This window comes from Tamandua tetradactyla, chromosome X (assembly GCF_023851605.1).
Source record: "Tamandua tetradactyla isolate mTamTet1 chromosome X, mTamTet1.pri, whole genome shotgun sequence".
Classification (NCBI taxonomy): domain Eukaryota; kingdom Metazoa; phylum Chordata; class Mammalia; order Pilosa; family Myrmecophagidae; genus Tamandua; species Tamandua tetradactyla.
The window spans coordinates 152,497,592-152,520,614 of NC_135353.1; the positions used below are offsets into that span (position 1 = coordinate 152,497,592).

Genomic DNA, 23,023 nt, shown 5'->3' on the forward strand with positions numbered 1-23,023 from the left:
GAAAAATATGAGAGGATCATATGGTAGCCCATGACAAACTCTGGGATCTGTCCTGTAACTACTTATTGAAGAGTACTTTGAAAATTATTGCATTTTTATTTGTTTTGTGAATATGTTATACTATACAATAAAAAAAAGGTTAAAAACAACAACAACAATGTAAGAAAGTAGAAGATGGAAGGGGCTGGGAAGGAAAGGAACCTGTGAAAGGTGTCTTCAAAGAGAAGATACAGACCTAAGCAGGATCCGTGGCAGCAGAAATTATGTTTTATTCTATAATGACAAAAGTAGTGCCCTTTACTAAGCCCCTGTTATGTACCAGGCAAAAGGCTAATTGCTTCACTTCATCATTGGGTCGAAGTTTCACCTCAACATTACAAGGTGGGCACAGTGCTGCTCCCTATTTCACAGCTGATGAAGGTGACATCAGAGAGGGAGAATAACTCATCCCAAATCACACAAGTAATGAGATTCAAAACCAGCTTCTTACCCCAGATTAATTTAACCTTAAGCTGACTTTATATGCTCTCTTTCAAAGAATGAAAAAATTTTATTATATAAATATTATTCCTTTTTATAAATCCAAATGAACTGAATATACACTACCTCTTCATTGTAACTGTATTCAACATGCCAAGACATAGATAACATTTTTAGCTGTAAGAGCAACAGGACACATGTAGATAAGAGTTTTAAATATACTTCTATGAAGTTTTCCATTCATCCCTAAAAATCCTACCATTGGGTTTTTGGTTCTGGCCACCAGTGGAACTAAACTTTAACTGAGAGCCCCTGGGAGAATAAAGACTCTGTCAAAGGGGAAGATCAAAACACAAAGCACAAGGTAAGAATACGAAAGACTAATAAAAGAGGAAGGGAAAGAGGAAAACCTTTTGCGGTCTGGAAATATCAGAACATATTTATTTTTCAGACAAGCAAAGGCAATGAGGTAAATTAGATTTCACCAGCAGAGTAGAGGTTTTATCTGAAGATATGGGCCCTAGGGAGAGAAGGTTTTTTTATTCCATGGAGGATAAATCATTTATCCATGGACATCCCCTGGCACAAACCACACCTGGTACAAAGATCTCTGAATCTTGATCTTGCATTTCAAAAGAGGAACTGCATTTCTCCCTTAGGAATCTTGGTACTACCACAAACACAAATAAGAGTTTCCAGTGTGAACCAATTAAACTCAAAATTTTCCTGAAGCTCAGACCCGACTGGCTTTGGGGATTGAAATGAAGGAACGTGCCAAGAACAGCAGACGGGAATCTTATATCTTACCCCAGAAGCCTGTGTAATGGAACATGGGCCTTTTAAGCAATGAGACCTTGATCCTAATTTGGGACCCCCAAAATTCTGATGACTTTGTCCTGCATTACCCATTTGTAAAATAATTCTGATCAATAATGTATTATTGGCAACATTTATCTCGCTGCTGCAATAGTTATGGCTCTGGGTATGACATGTATCAGTGTGGATGGCATGGATCCGGGTGCCTCGCTGCTGTTTACCTCTAATATAACCAGAATGACAGCCTCCAGTCTTTCAGACTAAACTCCAAGAATGGCAGAACACAGATAAAGGAAATACAACCTGAAGTTGCCCTCTGCCTCCACAGTTCAGACCTGGGTATTTATTCTGGGATGCCCATAGGTCACGTTTTGGAACAAATCCTAGCTCTCTTTTGATCTACCCTAAAAAGGCAGCCTGGGAGGGAAATCAGAAAGGCCACCTATACTCAAGGCAAAGTAATGAGCCACAGCCAATGGACAACTTAGGCTGTTTGTAAACAGCAGCCTAAATGTCATCATCAATTATTCATCATTCAACAAAGTATGAGTAACCCCTTACGAATCCACTTCATTTTTACCTAAGACTCAGCCCAACAGGAGAAAGCAGCAGCAAGTTGTTGGCCAAAAACTTGAGACTAGGAAAACTCCAGATGAGGCTGGCAAGCCATAGCCTGCAGGCCAAATTCAGGCTACTGCCTGTTTTTGCAAAGTTTCATTGGAACATAGTCATGCCCATTTGTTCACATATTGTCTATTGCTGCTTTCGTGCTACAATGACAGATTTGAGTGGTTGCAATAGAGACTATATGGCCTGCAAAGCTCCAAAATATTTACAATCTGGCTCTTTAACCGGAAAAACTTGCCACTCCTGCTTTACACTCTTACTACTGAACGTGTGGCCCAGCATCATGGGCATGATGAAAGAACTTGTTAAAAATAGAGAATCAGGCCCTTCTTGGAATATCCTGGCTAAGAATCTGCATTTCCAGAAGTTCCCCAGGAGATTGGCAGGCATATTCCAGTTGCTTCTGCTCTAGTAGCATTCTGTTCCCAAATTTGGCTGCTCATTGTAATCACCTGGAGAGTTTATAAAACTACTGATGCCTGAGTCTGAGGTAGTCCCAGGCCTGAAACTTTGCAGGAGTTTCCAGCTCCTCCTACTCATAAGATCATGTGGCACCCCCAAAGAGCTCTCATTCGCACTAGATGCTGACAGACACCCAAATGATTAGCCAACAGTTAAGAAGCCTTTGGGAAAGAAAAAAGTGGGGGGGGAGGATGGACTTTCTCCTCTTCTTTCTCCACTTGAACCCTGTCAAGTTTTCTCATTTCAAAAGTGCTCTACATACATACAATCCAATACTGTTCTGCTACAAAAAGAACAAAGTTGTGAGGCATGCAACATCGTGAATGAACCTGTGGGACATTTGGTGAGGCAAAATAAGTCAGAAACAAAAGAGCAATTATTGTATGGTCTCATTTAGAAAATGCTTATAAGAAAACAAGGGTGTAGATTGTAAGCTCTTGTACCAGTCACATTTTGTCCAGAGTGGTAATTATTATTTCTGGATTTTTAGAGGCTGTTTTATATATGTATAACCTGGCATTCAGAGATAAAAATGAAGGCAATCAGGTCAGGATTAAGGTAATTCAGAACACAGGGGTTAGGAAGACATTGTCTATATTTTAGAACCTCACCTACTCTTTGAGACCAAAGGAAGAAAGGTTTATTTTGTCCAGAACCTAAATTTTCTGTAGCACATAATCTACACAACCTGTCTAGATAGTTCATTTAAACAATTGAAACACAGAGAGCCCAGAATAAAAATGATGACCTTTAATCCTGTATAGTTTAATGTAATGCCTGGCTATATCCCAGAATATATTAAGCAGATAATCAAAAGTATTGGCAAAGTTCTTTGATGGATGGGAGAAAAAATATGGAACTATTAAACTTTACCACTGGGGAAACCCCTAATACTGTGTTAAACATTAGGGACACCCAAATGAATAGGCCAAGCCCTTGATCTTGAGGCTTACTCCTGTGAAGCTTATGTATGCAGCAGAAAAGTTTAACCTACCTATAGGTGTGCCTAAGAGTCACCTCTGGAGGACCTCTTTTGTTGCTCAGATGTGCCTCACTCTCTCTAAGCTGAACTCTGCAAGTGAAATCACTGCCCTTCACTCTACATGGGACATGACATCCAGGGGTGAAAGTCTCCTTGGCAATGTGGGAGATGACTCCCAGAGATGAGTCTGGCCCTGGCACAGTGGGATCAACAATGTCATCCTGACCAAAAAGGGGGAAAAGAAGTGTAATGAATAAGGTATCAGTGGCTGAGAGAGTTCAAATAGAATCGAGAGGCTACTCTGGAGGTTGCGCTTATACAAACTTCAGTTAGACATTGCCACCTATCATAACCTGCCAAACTCCAACCAAAACCATTCTAGCCAATCCTACAGAATACCTGGGGCAATAAATAAGATTCTACAAAGGTTCCATCCACAAGGGTAATTTTCCAGAAACCTATAACCTCCAGATGGGTCCCTGGACCAGATAAGTCCTAAAATGTCGAGGGACCAGCCTTTCCAGAACATCAGGTAGTTTCATCTCCCTACACATGTTATTGAAAGCCCCTTCCAACATGAAAAAGTTAGAATGGGCATAGCCCAAATACCCCTAAAGAGTGGGACAGAAAGATCAAAGATGGAGTTCTACAAAGAAGGTAGGATTTAACAAATGAGTATGATTGCTAAATCATTATACTGATATTTATTTTAGTCTCCAGTATCTTAGAACAGCTAGAGGTAAAAGCCTTGAATTGTGGAATTGTAGCCCAGACCAAACTCTGAAATTTGTTCTAAAACTAATTGTTGTGCTGCTTTGAAATTTATTGCTTTTTTGTATAAATGTTATTTTTCACAAAAAAAGGGGAAAAAAGCAATGATAAAAATATATATATATTCCTTTTAGCTTCCAACATTCTGGAGCAGCAAGAAGGGAAAATCTGAGTTGATGGTATGGTAGCCCATGACAAACTCTGGGATCTGTCCTGTGACTACTTGAAGAGTGCTTTGAAAACTATTGCTTTGTCTTCATTTGCTTTATATTGTACATTTTTAAAAAGTGATCTACATAGGTTAGCAGGAGACAGAAAGTGGGCAGAGATTGAGCAATCTATAATTAAGGAGTACAGAAAGTTCAATAAGGTTTATTGCAACAGTTCCTAGATTGTAAGCTCTTACAGCAGTCACATCTATTCCTGAGTTTTAACTGCTATCTCTAAATTGTGAGATGCTGTGTTCTTTGTGTATAATCTGGTAGTTCCCTGGAACTTTGGGTTTAGTGTGACACCTGAAACTCAGAACAAAGTAAATGATTCTGTCAATGTGTGAATTGCTTTGTAGCTTAAATCAGAATTAGGCAAAAGCTCCACTCCTTTCACTGGCCCTTAAGGACACCACCCCCACCACATCCTTCTGCCATGGTTCTCTGCTCAGCTCTGCACTGGGACAGACCCATTACACTCATTAATTCTAATCCTCACCAATGCCTGCAAGAGGCTCTTACTAGCCTGCTTCATGACTGTCAGTGCTAGGAATACTAGAATATACGAAAGATGGCAGACTTGTCCTCTTATCTGAGCTCACCTAAAATACAGAGTGAAGCAATGCCCTTCCCAATGCTGAGAGTCTTTAGTTATGAAGTACAGGATCCCCTACATCAATGTAGGGATGCCTACTAAAAAAAGTAAGTTTATTTACTAGGGAAATCAAATGTAAAACTGGAAAAATGACTTGCCTACTAGGATGGGGTTGGGTCCCTTGTGACCCAGTCACTTCCAGGCCCTAAGACCTAGGGGGGTTTCTTACAGTTGTGTTCAACGAGAGTTAGGTTTACTCAAATATTTCTATAAGTGTACATACTGGGCTTGAGTTAAACCAAACACAAAAACAAAATTAAGTCAATGATAGAAAACAGCCAATCAATAATCAAATAGGAAAACAGAAAAAAAAATAATGATACTCAGTTGTCAGATGATAAAAAAGACAAGGTAAGATAGTTCAGAAGTCTCTAATGAAAACAGAAAAACTGAACACAGATGAGAGAGGCAGAGGATATAGATTGCTGGTAGGTAGCAGTCCAAAGGTGGCTGCAAATAACTGTTTCCCTCCCTGTGTACTCACACCGCTCCTCATATCAAAAGATGGATAAAGACTGGGATGGTATAACTTAGTAAGGCCCAGAGTGGACAATGATGATGATTAAATGTACAAATATAAGAATGTTTCTGTGTGAGAAAGAACAAATGAATGTCAACATTGCAAGGTGTTGAAAATGGGATGGTATGGGGGAATATAATCAATGCAAAGGGTATATACTTAACAGTAACACTGTAATAGGCTTCCATTGAATCTAACAAAGGCAACATGACAAAACTAAATTTCAATGGGGGGGGGATGATATTCTTTGCAGAAGAAATGAAAAATTCTCATATGGACTGTGGTGGTGAAGACATGGCTATGTGATTATACCAGGAACCAATGATTTTTTACTTAGGTTGGACTGTATGATGTGTGAATAGAACTGTTTTAAAATGAACAGAGAGATACAAGTGCTGGAGAAAACATGGAGAGGGAAATGTACTATTCGTTATTGGGAGGGAAGTAGAGTACGCAACACCTCTGGAGGGAAGTGTGGTGGATCCATAGGAGGCTAGAGATAGGGTTGCCATATGATCCTGCAACCCTGTAATCTACTTGGAGGAACTGAGTGTGGGGACAGAAATGGACATTTGCACACTGATGTTTATGACAACAGTGTTCACATGCGTTTTGCAATGGATGGAGGAGGCCTAAGGGTACCTTGACTGAGGAATGGAAGGGGAAACTGTGGGGTATATACATACAATGGACTATTGAGCGGCTTCAGGAAGGAAGGAATTTGTAAAGCATGCAACTAAGCAAATGATCTTGAGGATAGTACGTTAAATGAAATAAGCCAGAAACAAAAAAGCAAATACTATAACACCTCACTAACATGGACTAACTATAATGTGCAAACTCAGAGAATTGAATTCAAGAGCATAGGTTATCAAGGTAAGGCCTATCGTAAAGTTTCTGGGTTGTAAACTCTTACAGTAGTCACATCTATTCCAGGGTTGTAACTGTTATTTCTAAATTTTGAGATGTTGAGTTCTTTGTGTATAACCTGGTCATTTCCTGTAACTCTGGGTATTTGTGTGACACCTGAGACTCAGAGCTAGAGTTTTGTAGCTATGAAAGTCAGCATTACCCCATTAGCAGCAACTATTAAAAACAATGAAAAAGTGATCAGACTTCAATTAGACATATAAAAGAAGCCAATCTGGGACGGACTAAGGTAAATAAGACTAAAAGGTAAAGGATGATATTGACTATATTTTAAAACCTCAATTTTTGTGTGAGACCAAAGGAAGAGATGCTTATTTGGTACAAAATTTGTTTTCAGTAGCACACTATTTAATTTAACTTGCAATGGTAAGCTTATTCAAACACCCTAGCTTCATGGAACCGTGAATAGGGAGTGAGATTTTGTTGGTTTGTACAGGTTGGTGATGTCCCAATACATCCCAGCATAATCTGGGCAGAAAATAAGAAAGTATTTGCAAAGTCCTCTTGAGGGCCTAGGGAAAAAGGTGGAAATATTAAACGTCCCCACCTGGGGAAGACCTGATATTCTCATAGGCATTTGGGACTGTCAAATTGATGGGTCAGCCCTCAACCTTGGGGCCTGTCCTTATGAAACCTATTTCTGAAAAGGAGAAATTAAGCCTACTTATGATTATGCCTAAGAGTCACCCCCAGATAATCTCTTTTGCTGCTCTGCTGTGGCCTCTCTCTCTAAGCCAACTATACAGGTGAACTCACTGCCCTCCCCCCTACATAGAACATGACTCCAAGGGTGTATATCTTCCTGGCAATGTGGCACATGACCCCCAGGGATGAGTCTGGCTCTGGCATCGTGGAATTGAGAAAGGCTTCTTGACCAAAAGGAGGAAGAGAAATGAAACAAAATAAAGTTTCAGTGACTGAGAGACTTCAAGTAGAGTCGAAAGATCATTCTGGAGGTTATTCTTATGTATTATATAGACATCCCTCTTCAGCTTTTGGTGCACTGGAGTAACTAGAGGGAAATACCTGGAATTGGTGAACTGTAATCCAAAAGCCTTGATTCTTGAAGACGAATGAACAACTATAAAGCTTTTAAGATGTGACCATGTGACTGTGAAAATCGTGTGCCTGGCACTATCTTGATCTAGTGTATGGACAGACAAGAAAAAAAAAAGAAGAGTAAATAAATAAATAATATGGGTCACAGTGGGGATAGAGGGCAGGGAGATGGGGGATATGGAATGTTTTGGGTATTCTTTTTTACTTTTATTCTTATTTTTCTCTTTGAGGAAGTAATGAAAATGTTCAAAAATCTATTAGGATGATGAATGCACAGCTATATGATGATACTGTGAACCACTGATTGTACAATTCGGATGATTATATGGTATGTGAATAAATGATATATCTCAATAAAACTGCATTTCAAAAAAAGAGATGGAGTTTTATTTATCCTGCTCTTGAATCAAATCAGGACTGGCCATGTCCCTGGCTTTGACCAAGAAAATCTAGCACAGGAAACATTTTGGGACTTCTGAGTCCAGATTTTAAATTACCTGGAAGCCACTGCTTTCTCCCTCTTGGAACCTTTAGCTACCCTGTAAGAGTACACGCTACCCTACCAGAGAAAGAGGCCACATGAGGAGCACTGAGATGCCAGACAATGAGTGAAGAAGCCACCTTGGACAGTCAGCCACAGCCACCACCTGACTGCAACTGCACGAGAGACTGAAGCAAGAAGAGCCACCCAGCTGAGCCCCAGTCAACCTACAGAATCATGAGAAATAATAAATTACTTGCAGTTTTAAGCCACTAAGTTTTGGGATGGTTGCTTAAGCAGCAATAGATAACTAAAATATAGACCACTGCAGTGGCTGAGTCATCTTACTTGCATGAGGAAAATTAAAATCTGCTCTCTTCCCTCTGGCAGTTAACTGATCTAGACCACAAACAAGCACAGCCCCAAACTCCAAAATCCTCTATGAGGAGTGAATTCTTCAATAAAATTTACCTGTCAAAGAAAATTTTGTTCATTTGAAACACCAAGAATAATATTTAAAAACAAAATGAAATTTATTGTATAAAGTTCTCAGCAACTCCATCAGAACGCCATTTCTCCCTAGCACTGCTTCCTCCAACTTTTCCAACCCCTATATCTTTCACTTTTTACTCAGTTTCTCTCACTCTTTCTTCTTTTGGTACCAGGATGTTTCTGTGGTTCATATATGAGATTCTGTCAGAAGTGAATTTGCTGTCACACCCTCAGCCTGCCTTTACCAGGGTCTAGAAAATGACAACTCAGAACACCAGGTTAAACACAATTTCTCTCTCTTTACCCATTTTCTACTCTCAGCCTGACTGGCCCACAGGTTATTAATGGAACTGACACTCCTGTACAACTGACTGAGCAGCACCAGCAGCCAGATAACAAGGGAGTAGCTGACAACAGCAGACTCAACCTCAGAGACAGCAGATAAGCACACACATCATGGCTATTAGTTTCATCTTGGGCCTAAGAGAAGGAGCATCACAAAACGCATACAGAACTCTCAAACAGACCTAATGGACTCTTTTCCCATGAAACTAAACGTGATTATATAAAAACAGATTATTTTTATTAAACCAAACTGAACTTGTATTTTTAAGTGAATTTCTAACATCCTGAATTTGGATTTGGACCAAAACTTATCAAAACAGGTATTAAACCTTCTCCACCCATCCTACAAATAAACGTAATGGATGTTATACACACTAATTTAAAAAGCATCACTCAGGTGTCCTGATATATCCTAGAGTAATCTGAGCAAAAGATAAAAAAAAAAATTAAAAAAAATAAAGTATTTGTAAAGTCCCCTTGAGAGCCTGGGGAAAAAGGTGGAAATTTTAAACTTCCCCACCTGGGGAAGACCTGATATTCTCACAGGCATTTGGGACTGCCAAATTGATGGGCCAGCCCTCAACCTTGGGACCTGCCCTTATGAAACTTATTCCTGCAAAGGAGAAATCAAGCTTACAGGAGAAATTAAGCTTACTTATGATTATGCCTAAGAGTCACCCCCAGAGGACCATTTCTGGTGCTCAGATGCGGCCTCTCCCTCTCTAAGCCAACTCCATAGTTGAACTCACTGCTCTCCACCCACTACGTGGGACATGACTCTCAGGGGTGTAAATCTCCCTGGCAACATGGCACATGACTCCAGGAGATGGCCCTGGCCCTGGCATCATGGAATTGAGAAAGGCTTCTTGACCAAAAGGAGGAAGAGATATGAAACAAAATAAAGTTTCAGTGGCTGAGAGATTTCAAATAGAGTCAAGAGGTCATTCTGGGGGTTATTCTTATGATTATATAGGTATCCCTTTTCAGGTTTTGGTGCATTTAAGTAGCTAGAGGGAAATACATGAAACTATTGAACTGTAATCCAATAGCCCTGAGTCTTGAAGACGACTGTATAACTATATAGCTTTTATGGTATGACCATGTGATTGTGAAAACCTTGTGACTGACACTCCCTTTATCCAGTGTATGGACAGATGGGTAAAAAAAATAAGGAGAAAATACAAATAAATAATATGGGGTGCAGGGTGTGGGATGATTTGAGTGTTCTTTTTTATTTTTAATTTTTTTTGGAGTAATGAAAATGTTGAAAAATCTATTGTTGATGAGGAATACACAGCATATAATACTATGAACCAATGATTGTATATTTTTGATGATTATATGGCATGTGAATATATAATATATGTCAATAAAATCGCATTAAAGAAAGAATTATTAAAAATAGCCTCACTCTGCTTTTGGCACCTGGAATTTTATTCTGAGGACATCATGGCACTTCCCATCTGCTTCCAAAGCCCTACAATCAACCAGTCCCTCAACTCATAGTAATCCCTAACATGCATACAAAAATTAAATACTTGTACAATACTATGCTTAAACTATCACTGCTTGCTAATATTGTTAAAATGTCTAAATATTTACTATTCCAAGTTTCATCTTTTAATATAATTCCATCATTCTACATAATTTACATTGGTTCTATTCCTCAACACCACATTATTCAAAGAACGTATGGCATGGTCATACACTAGCCATGCACTTATTATATCCTTAATGATCGACACTGAGAATGCAACAATGCAGATTTTTAAAACCATAGAGAATATATTATATGTACATCCATTGACATAAGCTAGTCTCCACATGAAAGACAATTCATATCAACATCTAACCCATATTTCTACAACTTTGTTTATTATTGAAATTCTGTATTTCAAGTTTTTGTCTCCTGACCAGAAAAACGATATCAGTATATTACTCACTGGCAGAAGAACCACTGAAAGCACTGATTTATAAACTGTTCAAACCATTTTGTGATTAAACATTAAAGAGGACATCTTGTTTTGCCAGGAAGCAAGGACACTTGTTAAAAACAACTGGGGTGGTGTCAAAATTCCCTAAAGGAATACACTCATATTGACCAAGATAGGACAATTTAAGCTTCAAAAAGAATAATGGTTGTAATGAATTTAAATACATCCAATACCTAAAATTCCCTGAGTTAAAATAATGACACGGGGTGGGGGAAAACTCATTTGGCACCTCTGGATGTGCTGGGGTACCAACTCACCATTCTCAAAATTAATAAAGAAAAAGAATCAGACATTTATGCTGCCTTTCCAGTATAACCTATATCTCAGGGTAATCAAAGGTTTGATAAGGGAAAATTCTTTTGCAAAGAAAAATTCCAGTTAATAAATGCAGAATGAATGACAGAATTTGAAAATTACCATTTGCAACCCCTAATGAAATCATGTACCTATGCAATGGTGTCATATCAATTTAGTGAAACTCAACCCTCGCTACCCATTTGGCTCTCCTGGGGAACTTGAAAAACTTCTGATGCATGGATCTCCTTCCCAGAGTCTGAGGTCATTGGTCTGAGGTGCAGCCTGAGCATCAGGAGCTTTTAAAAGCTCCCCAAAAGATTCTAATGTACCATCAAGAAACAAAGAAGACCGGTGAGGTGTAAGGTTGATGAGGAAGTTAAAATATGGAAAGAGCTGGCTGATAACACTTGTATCTGCCGATCGACCTCATCATCAGAAATGAGACATCTGACATCATGTACTTCTTGATAGAAGGCAACGGGAAGCACACAACACCATCTATGAAGTCTTCTTGCAAAAAGAAAACTACACCTGAATCTAATCAAACATCTGGCTTTAATTACCAATTTTCAAGAAATGTAAAGGGACAAAGGAACATGTTAAAAGACAACACTAGGATATACTCAGACAAATACAGATTATGGGAATTCTACAAGACAAATGACTGATTTCTCCTACCAATATAAATTTCATGGATAAAAGAGGCAGGAGACTGTTAAAACTTTAAAAGCCTTAAGTGATGTGCCTATCAACTGCAATGTGTGGACCATGTTTGGATACTGAATGAAACCAAATGTTAAAAAAAAAAAAAAACAATAACAACCATAGGGGCTGTGGCAGTTAGATTCAGGTGTCAACTTGGCTAGGTGAATGTGCCTGTCTCCTGACCAGACACATTGCTGTGGACATGAGCCAATGGCCTGTGAACCTCATCTGTTGCTGATTACATCTGCAGTCGGCTAGGAGGCGTGCCTGCTGCAATGAATGATGTTTGATTTAATTGGCTGGTGCTTAAATGAGAGAGCTCAAAATAGCACAGCCAAGCAGCTCAGCATACCTCATTTCTTGGAGATGCAGAAAGGAATCACCTCAGGGAAAGTTGTTGGAACCCAGAGGCCTGGAGAGAAGGCCAGCAGAGACCACCCTGTGCCTTCCCACATAAGAAAGAACCTCAGTTGAAAGCTATCTGCCTTTCCTCTGAATAACTATATGTTAACTAAATAAATCCCCTTTTATTGAAAGCCAATCCATCTCTGGTGTGTTGCATTCCAGCAGCTAGCAAACTAGAACAGGGGCCTATCCATCTTGTAACCCTGGTTGGTTTGACCCTGTTGTGAATTCCATGCATTTGGAAAATTATTTTTCTGACATGGCTGCATCTCAGAAAAAAAAATAATACCCTCTTTCTCCCCACTGATCTACTCTAGCAACTCCACTGAAAGGAAGGGGCCATATAATTAAAGATAAATATCATTGGGCACATTGATTAATATTCCACAGCAGAGAATTTCAGCTGCTTCTCCTTAACATAATTGTTAATTCGATTAGCAATTAAATATTAATTAATGAATATTTCAAATTCCGGGAGACTCTTAGAAACCACTGCTTATGTAAGTATTAGTGCATAAAAAGTGAAGTTTACCTCAAAATGCATCCCCAACTCCTCTGGAGACCATCTCTCTCCATCTACCCATTATTTTCCTTCTCACCTTCTTTATCTTTTGCCCCAACTTCTCTCTCCATTTAGATATCTTTGCCTTTCTGCTCATTATTTTTGCATGCTTTAATTTCTTTTCTAGCCTCTCATCTAAATAAGGAAACCTGAGAAGAAATGTATGCCTTTTATGTTCTTAATTTAAAAGCCCCATTTACAAAAAAAAGCATACATTTTTTAGATAATTACTGAACACTGCATGCAGACAGTATACTAATTAATGAGGTATTATTACTAATATTGTTTGATGTGTTAATGGTATTAATTTTTTAAGTCCTTATCTGTTGGAGATATGTAATGAAACACTTATAGTAAGATGTCTGGAACTAGCTTTAAAATTCTCAGGCATAAAAACAGAGTAGATGAAATCAGAAGGGCAAAATATTGCTAACTGTTGAAGCTGGGTGGTGAATACATGGGGGGTTATGTACACTTTTGCGTGTTTAAAATTTTCCATAGTAAAATTATTTAAAATATTAATTTCACAGTTAATAAAATTCCATTTTCTAAACCAATCCAAAGGTAAATGTAATGTGAAAAATATATAAGTGACATCACCTTTTCTTTTCCAATTTTAGGTGAATGGAATGGGGCATTAAATTACTTGGGGAGGAGAAAATAAGGGAATTCTTGGGGGGGGGGAATGAAGATGTCATTTTACTAACAGTGCTTAACATATTGAGTGTTTACCCTTTGCTAGGCACTGTACATACATTACTTTCTTAATCCCCCCAACCACTCAGTGAGAATACCAGTATATTCCCATATCATGGGGAGGAGAGGATGGAAACTGATGCCCCAAAACACATTTCTTGCCTAACGTCCCATAGCTAAATGTTTGGTGGAGTCACAAGTCTTACTAAGGTCTGCCCAGTGACCAAGAAAGAGGGAGAATGCCGGGCACATGTTAGGTTCTGAGACTACAGGAGTAAACCAATCAGCCACAGTTTTTTGCCTTGTAAGAGTAAATTCAATTCAGTAATCTGTATTTTGGGGGTAGAACTGTTGAACTATGAATAAGCATTATGATGCTATCTCAAAATGTTCATGGGAAAGACAGGAAAGACCCCACTACCAGAAATACTAGAAGCATTTATTTCATTATTCTTTTTCCAAGTCTATAAAAGAGGAAATGGATTTAAAAGGATGAGATGCTATTAGGGGAAAGTACTATGAAACGGAAATGGAATATATTTGAAAGTGTTATAAAGATATAATCAACAGAATTGTGAGTGCTTAGAAGTTGACTGGGAAGGAAGGTTGAAATTTCTGGTTTGGAAGTCTGAGTAGCTGGCTATATCCCTAGAAATGATATAATTTGCACTTTGGATAACACAGGATCTCAGAAAGAGTGGGAGCCCAGTGAACGTCCAACTTAATCAAGTTTCCTTTATTTTAATAGAGTAATAAATTGGTAGGTCAAGGAATGCTCTAATATAGTGTAGCTGGATTATATCAAGGCATTGCTAAGTATCTCAAGATCTTATAAGCAAAATAGAGAAACTGGATGATAGTTCCATCAAGTTTATCCATAGTAGAAATTGACTAAAAAAATCTATTGGTTAATGAATTGACCTGCACCTAAAAAAAGACCTGCCACAGAATATATATTGAAGGAAGTTGCCAGTAGATGAACAATAGGCTGATTCCAGTTCCATTTTGTGAGCATGCTCACTAATAACTCAGAAAAACAATAATACCAAAAAAGCAAATTTATCAAATTATGAATGATACAGTGGTAAGAATAGTAGTTGATACACTGAATGACGGACTTTAAAGATCTTTTGAGACTTCATTATAAGGAATTAGCCAAAATTTGGAAGGGAAAGCATTGTACAAAAGATGCTTATTGTAGTAATAATTATAGTAGCACAGTCTACATATTCAACTATGGAGCAATGCTTAATCTCTTGTACAACCACTGTTAGAATACATAATAATAGTGAAAATGTTTTTACAAACAATATGTAAAAATAGAGTAAATGCTCACAAAATAAAAAGAAATCAAATTTTATATATACAGTATTATTTAAAAGTGCCTTGTAAAGCCTATATGTAAGGGAAAAATGAAAATAATAGACCAAAAAGTTAGCAGTAGTTAGGCTTGGGTGATGGGACTAGTAAGATTCTTATCTTCTTTTTTTACTTTTATACTTTTCATATTTTCTTTAATGAACATAAATTTTCACAATAAAAATAACATACAAAAGATCCAGAAATATATTTTTTAAAAGCCAGAGCAATGAACCAAAACTTACCAAATAGGTTTTTATAAGAATAAACGTGAAATTCTGGGAAGAGGTTTTTTAAAAAATGTCAAATTTAGGACTGGAGCAACATGGCTTAATAACAGCTCCTACGGGATAAAAAAAGGAACTAAAAATTAAATCACTGTAAATTCATTATGAGCCAACAGTGACATGGCTGAGAGGAAAAGATAGCCAGAATAAACTCTGGATCTCTTAATATAATTTGTATGCAAAACGGAGGCAATAGTTATATTCCCCTTGTGCCGTGTGAGTTAAACTATATCTAGAATATTGTGTTCAGCTTTGAACTTGAACTTTAAAAAAAGAATCTGAAAACTGGAGAGCAGCCAGCACAATGAGGCATTCGAACTGGAGCACAGAGCAGTGGTTCTCAAACTTGAAGGAGCATCAGAATCACCTGGGGGACTTAAAGCATAGCTTGCTATGTCCCCTCCCAGTTTCTGAGTCGGTAAGTTTGGGGTGGGGCCAAACATTTGAATTTCTAGTGAGTTCTCAGGTGGTGTTGATACTGCTAGTCCAAGGACCACCCTCTGAGAACGACTGGCCTTGTGGTTAAAAGTACACACTAAAACCAGACTGCCTGGACTCAAGGCCCAGCTTTTCCACCCACTAACTGTGTGATCTTGAGCGATTTTACTTGCCCTCTCAGTGCTTCGGTTTCCTCATCTGTAAAATGGAATAATCATATGGGTATTGTGACACTGAGGTGATATTTATAAAGCATTTAGAACAGTGCCTGGCATACAATGTTTATTAATTTCATGCGAGAAATAACTAGGATGTTCCATCTGAAATAGAAAAACATTTTAAATATCTTCAAATACTGGAAGGGCTTTTAGGTGGAAGACTTATTCTGGTAATTCCTTAGGACAGATAGAGGGGTCAAGGGACCGAAATGACCAAGAAGGAACCTTTAACTCTCTATCAAAAAGGGTTTTTGAGCAACAATGAAATAGGTGGACTTGTTGGGTTCGAAGTGTCCCAAGACTTGGGGCACTCACCCACGAGAAAAGGGGATTCCTGTAAGGGGCAAGACACGGTAATAATCACTTCATAAACATTACCTATTTCTATGAACACAGTCTTGTAAGAAAGAAATGTTCACCTGTAATCACCCAGAGCAATGGTCCTCAACGTGTGGTCCCCAGACCAACAGCATTAGCACGGCCTGAGATCTTGTCAGGGATGCAAATTCTTGGGCCCTCCCCCAGATTTCCTGAAGTAGAAATCTGGGAGTAGGAGCTGGCAATTTGTGTTTCATCACGCCTTCCAGGTGGTGCCCAAAACAACATATATGTGAGGTTCTAGAACACCAAAACCCGATTAAATTCAACTCACTTTGTTAAGTATCAGATATAAAATGCCTTTGATAAATGTGTGCATCAAATTCCTACTTATACCAAATATTTGCTTAGTGTTTAAAATATTTTTCACAAAGATAACTCTGAATTTGTTCAAAACTAGACAAGGATTTGAATGCAAGGAATTTATGTGGGAGGTAAAAGAAATACCGGTAGGGAAATGGAAAGGGAGAGAAGGGCAGGCATTCAACAAAGGGTTTCTTATTAAACCAGCCACCACTGTGGGCTTAATCCCACAGGGCAAACTCCAGCAGCCTAGGCAGAACACACACTTCAGGGCTCTCCACTAGAGAACTGAGAAAGCCAGGGCATATATATGCCACTGCCCAGCAATCACTGTGCGAATGCTGCCGAGGAGGATGTGTTAATTCCCCCAGCATTTTTGGGCCCCTCTGTATGAGGGGCAAAGTAGGCTCCAGCAGCAAGAGAGAGCTCTTGGGTAAAATGGAGGTGGAAGTCAGACAGGTGTGTGCACTAGCAATACCAGGTGTGCTTGTGAAAACACAGCTGGTGGGACCCCCACCACCAGAGATCAGTGGGTCCGGTGTCGTGCCTGAAAATTTAATCCTCCAACAAGCTCCCAGGTGCAGGTCTGGGAACTACACCTTCAGAACTGCTGAGTAGGGGATGTGGGTAGGGCACCAAGGGGGTCTGCAGAGACTGTATACCTGGGAGAAAGGCCCTAGGAATGGGCAGAGCCTCGAGACAGCCAAAGAGGTGAACTACACTTCTGTTTTGTCCTCTGCAAGAAGACTCTTATCCCCTCACTCAAAGCCTTTGCCTGAAAGTTGCATGCCTGTGGAGTTGGGACCATTCAGCAGACTTCTCTACACTTGCTTTGGTCAAGGTTAAGACCACCCACAGCATCCTTAGGATCCCAAGTTTTTGAGTTTCATCCTTCTGTTTTTCTCTGGGTGTGGCCTGACAAGCTTAGGATACAGGGGCATAGAGGACAAACAAGTATTTCAGAAAGGATCCAGCTCTTGGCTACTTAAATCCAACCTGAGATTAGGTGAGTTCCAGAAGCTGCTGTTCCCGATCTGGCATAAAGCCCTCCAGAAGCCCTGTTCCAGCCACCAGGGCAGCCGAATGCAGTGCTTTCTCCCTTTCTTGCCAGGCCTCAGAATCATTACAGAGTGACCTTGAGATCCTCCTGCTCTGGAAAAGGCAAACCTTCTAAAACGCACCCCCAAGATAATTCTTTTGTCACCTTGCACTTATGCACCAGCCCTTATAACTGGAAAAATAGCAGGCCTCCTGTCCTTTGCTGCTTGTTCACAGTAAGAGCACACACTTTAGGGAACATATTCTAAACAGAAATCGGTGCTTATTTCACAATACGAAATTTCCAGCTGAAACACACATCAGTTTCACAATGCAAAAACACTCGTGACTTCTTAAGAGACAAACAGGGAGAAAGAGAACAGATTTAGCCTTCACAGGAGAGAGGCAGCCTCGTTTATCTTTTACAGTTATCACCCCTAGCGAATAGCACAACAAAACCACATCCATACACCTCCACTCTGAGACCATGGTCACTGTCACAAAAGCCACAGGGTTAGGCCTCAGACCACTGCAGGTATTTGAACCCCTTCCCATTCAGGAGGTCCACCGCTATGGAATGCTGAGGTCATCACCTCTTAGTAATTATCCAGTCCAGATCTTCATGGTGAGGAAAAGAAAAGCTTCTCCCTGTCTCAAATCAGAACATTTTTCCAGCATTCCCAATGGGTTGCCAAGTGACTCAGCATTGGCCCAGTGTGGGCACTATTATTGATGAGAAATCTTCCGCCTGGGTGATATACTGCATACAACACATGCCCAAAGAACAGTGCCAAGTCATACCAGGAAAAGCTGGCAAATTATTCACGAATGCAAGCAAATCCTTTCTTAATGCAGGGGCTACTCAGTATAAGAAAAACAAGGCCCTAAGATAGTGAGAGATTCCCACCTACGATTCAAGGAGTTATTAGGCAGAGCCTCTCCTTTCTTGTTGACTATTAAAAGGCAATCAAATCGAGGACAGCAGAGAAAAAAGGCAAAAAAAATTTTTTTTTCCAGAACAACCCAGAGCAGAAAGCTGCATGCAAGACTTCAGCTCCCTAAATGTTCTTTGTGAGTACAATGAGCTCCACCCAGAGGCTATTTCAAGAACTGCATGTTCATTTAATTTTGAAAAATTCTCTATCTTCTGGGGTCCAATATAGGACCTGGCTCAGAGAGCAGCTGGAGATTCTTAAACAACATGCCTCTTTCTTGTTCTTTTATTAAAGGAAGTGCTCTGAAATCTGAAATACAGGACACTTGAGGAATTTGGTAAGAGCCAGTAGGACAAATGCCTTTGATAGACGCACCTGTCAGGGAACTAGCAGAGTTCCCGACAGGTTGGACTCAGTACAAAGAAAAGAGGAGTGTTCAATGAGTACTTTCAGAAGAAAAAATGTCGGTTCTCACTGAAATAAAATATAACACTGGAGAGGAACTCAGGGGGCAAACAGGATCACATCTAATATTAGAAAGACTGAGAAAAGTCTTCCTACAAGAAGGATCCAAGGACCTCTTGCCTAGAAGCCCCAACTGAAAGCACCCAAACCCTTATGTAACTCAGCAGATCTCTGAGGCAATCATGATCCATATTTATCAAAGAACAGACTGCAGTTTCCAAAACATTCCTCTGGCATCCATCCACGCATCACATATACACCCTTCACCATCCCACCCATTCCCCACATTATGGCTCTGTATTAATTCTTTACACACCTTCCCTCAGTCCACAAGGGGTCAGGCTAGGATCAAAAGCCCCTAACGCACCAAGCTCTCAACTGCCCCAGTTCCAAATACAATCTGTTCCAGATACCACCAGCTAGTTTGGCAAACAAATGAAGTATTCACAAAACAACGATGTATTGGTGCCGGAAGTTTCCTCTACCATCTGCAGAGCTTCCCATCACAGTCCGCGTGCTTCTGTCTTTTATCAGCTTGAACCTTAGATGACTTAAGACGGCTCTGATAGATTTTCAAGGGGTGGGGGGGAATACCAAACTTACCCTCTGTCTTCCTCCAGCTCCCCTCCACCCAAGTTCTTTCTTCACTACAAACACTGAACAGCCTTTTCACGTCTACTAACAAAAATATAAATGGCAATGTTTATCCTTCTCGGGGACAGTAGCAAGAAAATATACTTGCTAATCACTGTGCATGTTCTCACATCAACAAAGTTAAGCATTCCCAGAGTGTTGCCTTCTTTGTTTCTTCACCAGAAGGCAAAAATATTTGTGCTCAGCACAGAATAAAAGGTAGGACTCTAAGCAGCATTCCCCGAGCTTGCCTAGTGATAGGAATCACCAGGGAGATTGGCTCAACTCATAAATGTTCAGACTCCACCCCCGATCCACTAAATCAGGCCAGGCTGGGGAGGGGAACCCAGAAAGCTATATAGTGGCCAGGCATCCCAAGTGACTGCAAGTCATTAGGGAAGTTGAGAAACACCGCTCTAAAGAAGAAATGCTCCTAATGTCAGAGTTTCCCTGCTGCAGAGCAACATCTCGTAAGAGTATAGCTGGTATTCCCCATGCACTTGAATCCCAGCTCCATCAGAATACCTAGAATTCAAGATTGGCCCCATTCTTTATTTTTATATATCATGGCTGCTAATGCTTTCCTCACTTATCCCCTCAGCTTGTTGCATAGTATCAGAAACTTTCACAAGGCCCATCAAGTATCCACTTCTATTAAGAAATATTTTTGTATTCTTAACACAATGGTCTAACACTGCTCTGCAGTTTATAAGCTTGTTATTTAGGACATTTGTGCGAAATGATGTGTTAGAAAGTAGATCTGCTTGGTTACAGGAAAGGTTTTACCCGAGGACACTTGCACACATCATGCACAGAGCAGGAGGACACACAGCCAATATGAGTTTTCCTTCTTCTTTATGTCTTGAGGGCTCTTCTGCCAGCTGCTCCCCATGGTTCCCCACTGCTCTGCATTCTGCCATATCCAATGATGGTTTATGGCAAAATTCACTGGGCAGCAAGCCATGTGGCTCTTAAAGACAGCAATTAGGAGAAAAGGAAAGGCTGAATTTCAAGGTATTAGAAAATGCAATTAGAAAAAGAAAAGGTCAGATCATATTTTCTCTTACCTTCTGGTGATGCCATCTATGTATTCATCCAAAAACAGACACCTAACTAACGCCAGGGTCATTCAGAATCAACAGTTCAGTCAATATAAAAAATTAACTACACAGTCAATGCCAGGCAAGAAAATCTGTTAAACCAAAAGTTGTATTTTTTTCATCAAACGGAATCCTTACTTTTTCTTTGGCTCTCCTTTTGGTCTCTTCATCCATCCAATCATTTTCCTTCTCCAGCATGTCAATAAAGGCCCAGCGAACACCCTCGATCAATTCCTCCATCTACAAGAAAATACCCAAATAGGGAGGGTCAATGCCAAGAAGCTTCAGACAAGGTTACCTGGGCCAAAATTGACGTGAACAAAAACATAGCTCAGTGCTGATCATGTGGGAAAGAGATTCCTTTCAGCTTGATTCCATGCTCTGGCAAGATTTTTTTTTCCCATGACTAGAAGATGACTAACCTTTTCTTTCCATGAAAGTGACGTCATAGTCCAGTTGTAAAAAAATTATATGGGGAAAGTTATTAGTTCGTCATAGCTTATGACGAACTAATAACTTATCTGTCTATAGTTTCTAAATTAGTTCATTCTTATCAAGGTGGCAAGTGATCTCAATAGTTTAGAAAGGGCTTAGAGAGACAGGCAAAGGCATGGACTATGTATTTCACACTGTGTATTGCAGAAGAAAGTGAAGAAACAATTGAAAGGCATACTGTTAACAGAGAAACAGGTAGAGCCTGTTTCCCAACATAAATAAGACTTCAGTCAAGACCCGTTTTTTCCAAATTTAGTGCCAGTGGTTAAACCAGATGCTTGACTGTTCACTTATCTTCCTACTCTCCTCTCTACTCCCTCACAGCTTGGAACAGTCTTACATTATTTCAAAGCTAAAATGGTTAGCTCAAAGGGGGGGGGCTGCTGCAGAAAGGACATCTTCTGACCAGGTCCACGGTGTTGAAGCAGTGAGATTGCACCCATGTTGATGACCTGACTTTGCTTCCAGTGTTTGTGGGCCAGTAGAGGGGGCAGGAGGAAAACAGATGCTAACACAACTTCAGAGGCCCATATGGAGCAGTCTAAGGAAGACCTGCTTATTTATGGGTGCAAACTCCTCAATACTCCATTGTCCTGCAGAGATGCTTCCATTTTCTTGATGGGACACCCAAGAAAGACTAAATACTGGGTTTTACACCAGAATTAGAATTTGTACTTGGGAATATGGTGTTATAAGTCAATTTATTTTTCCTTACTTCTAGAAGGAAAGAAGTTTAAAACTTTCCTTGATTCTGTAATGAATTGTCAGCATGAAGCTCAAAACAATTTTTTTCTTCTGTTTAATAAGTTTTCGGCTATGTTTTCAGTTCAATAACAGTTGTAAGGGAACCAGAGCTGTAAATCAGTGGGCTGGGTTCCATCGTATGTAAATAAGAACAAACAGCAGATGGAAGGGGGTGGGGGAGGCTTCACAGCTATTTCTTCTCAACTTAGTAAAAACATTAAAAGAAAGGAAACCTCAACTTGGCACTGGGAAGAAATAAAAACATGGCATGATAGAAAAGTTTCTTTCAAATCACTTACGACAGTGGTTCTCAACCTTGATTGCACACTGAGCTCTCTAGGGAACCTTTAAAAACCCTGAGGCCAGGGCATCTAGATGTTGATTTCTTCAGTCTGGAGATTGCCTGGTCATTGTAACACCCTCCTTATGTGGGTTTTTGGTTTTAAATGGTGACTTCTGGATCTCTCTGTTGGTTCCCTTCCACTTCCCTGGCATTTTCCTCTGGTTGTTGAGTGGCACTTCTTTTGCTCCTAGAAGCTCTGAACTCACAACTGTCATTTTAGTTTTGCGGTCTGATCCTGACTCTGACCCTCACTAGATGCATGAGCTTGAGATCATTGACTCTCTTGGCTCTTAATTTCTTTATCTGCCAAATGAGTGACTCCTCAGTGGTTCTCAACCCTGGCTGCATATTAGTACCACTTGGAGAGCTTTTAGGATTTCTGATGTGCAGAAGCTTACAGGCTTGGGATTTTGTATATATGTTTGTTACTGTTGTTGCTGCCACTGCTGCTATTGAACATATGAGGGATATGTTGTGTTTAAATGCTGGTGGAAAAGAACCAGCAAAGAATGAGAGACTGAAAATACAGACGAGTGAAAGAATATGAATGGCAAAAGAGGAATATACCAAGGGAAATATTTATTTGGGGTAAAGTGTACGAAAACTAACCCACTTACATTTTGATTTAAAATAAAAAATAATAATACAGGGCGGGTCACGGGGGTTCAGCAGGCAGAGTTCTTGCCTGCCATGCTGGAGACCCAGGTTCGATTCCCGGTGCCTGCCCATGTAAATAAATAAATAAGTAAATAAATAAATAAATAAATAAGTAAGTAAATAAATAAATAAGTAAATAAAT

General features: G+C 39.7%; 1 protein-coding gene across 5 annotated transcripts in view; it reads right to left on the reverse strand.

Moving 5' to 3' along the window:
- Positions 1–23,023, reverse strand: part of PHEX (phosphate regulating endopeptidase X-linked) — a 291,954-nt gene that overhangs the window by 159,334 nt on the left and 109,597 nt on the right. For all 5 annotated transcript variants that reach the window (XM_077146746.1, XM_077146741.1, XM_077146742.1 and 2 more), the window contains one exon: positions 20,781–20,882. In XM_077146746.1, coding sequence (XP_077002861.1) covers positions 20,781–20,882 — 102 coding nt within the window. The remainder of the gene's footprint in view (positions 1–20,780; positions 20,883–23,023) is intronic.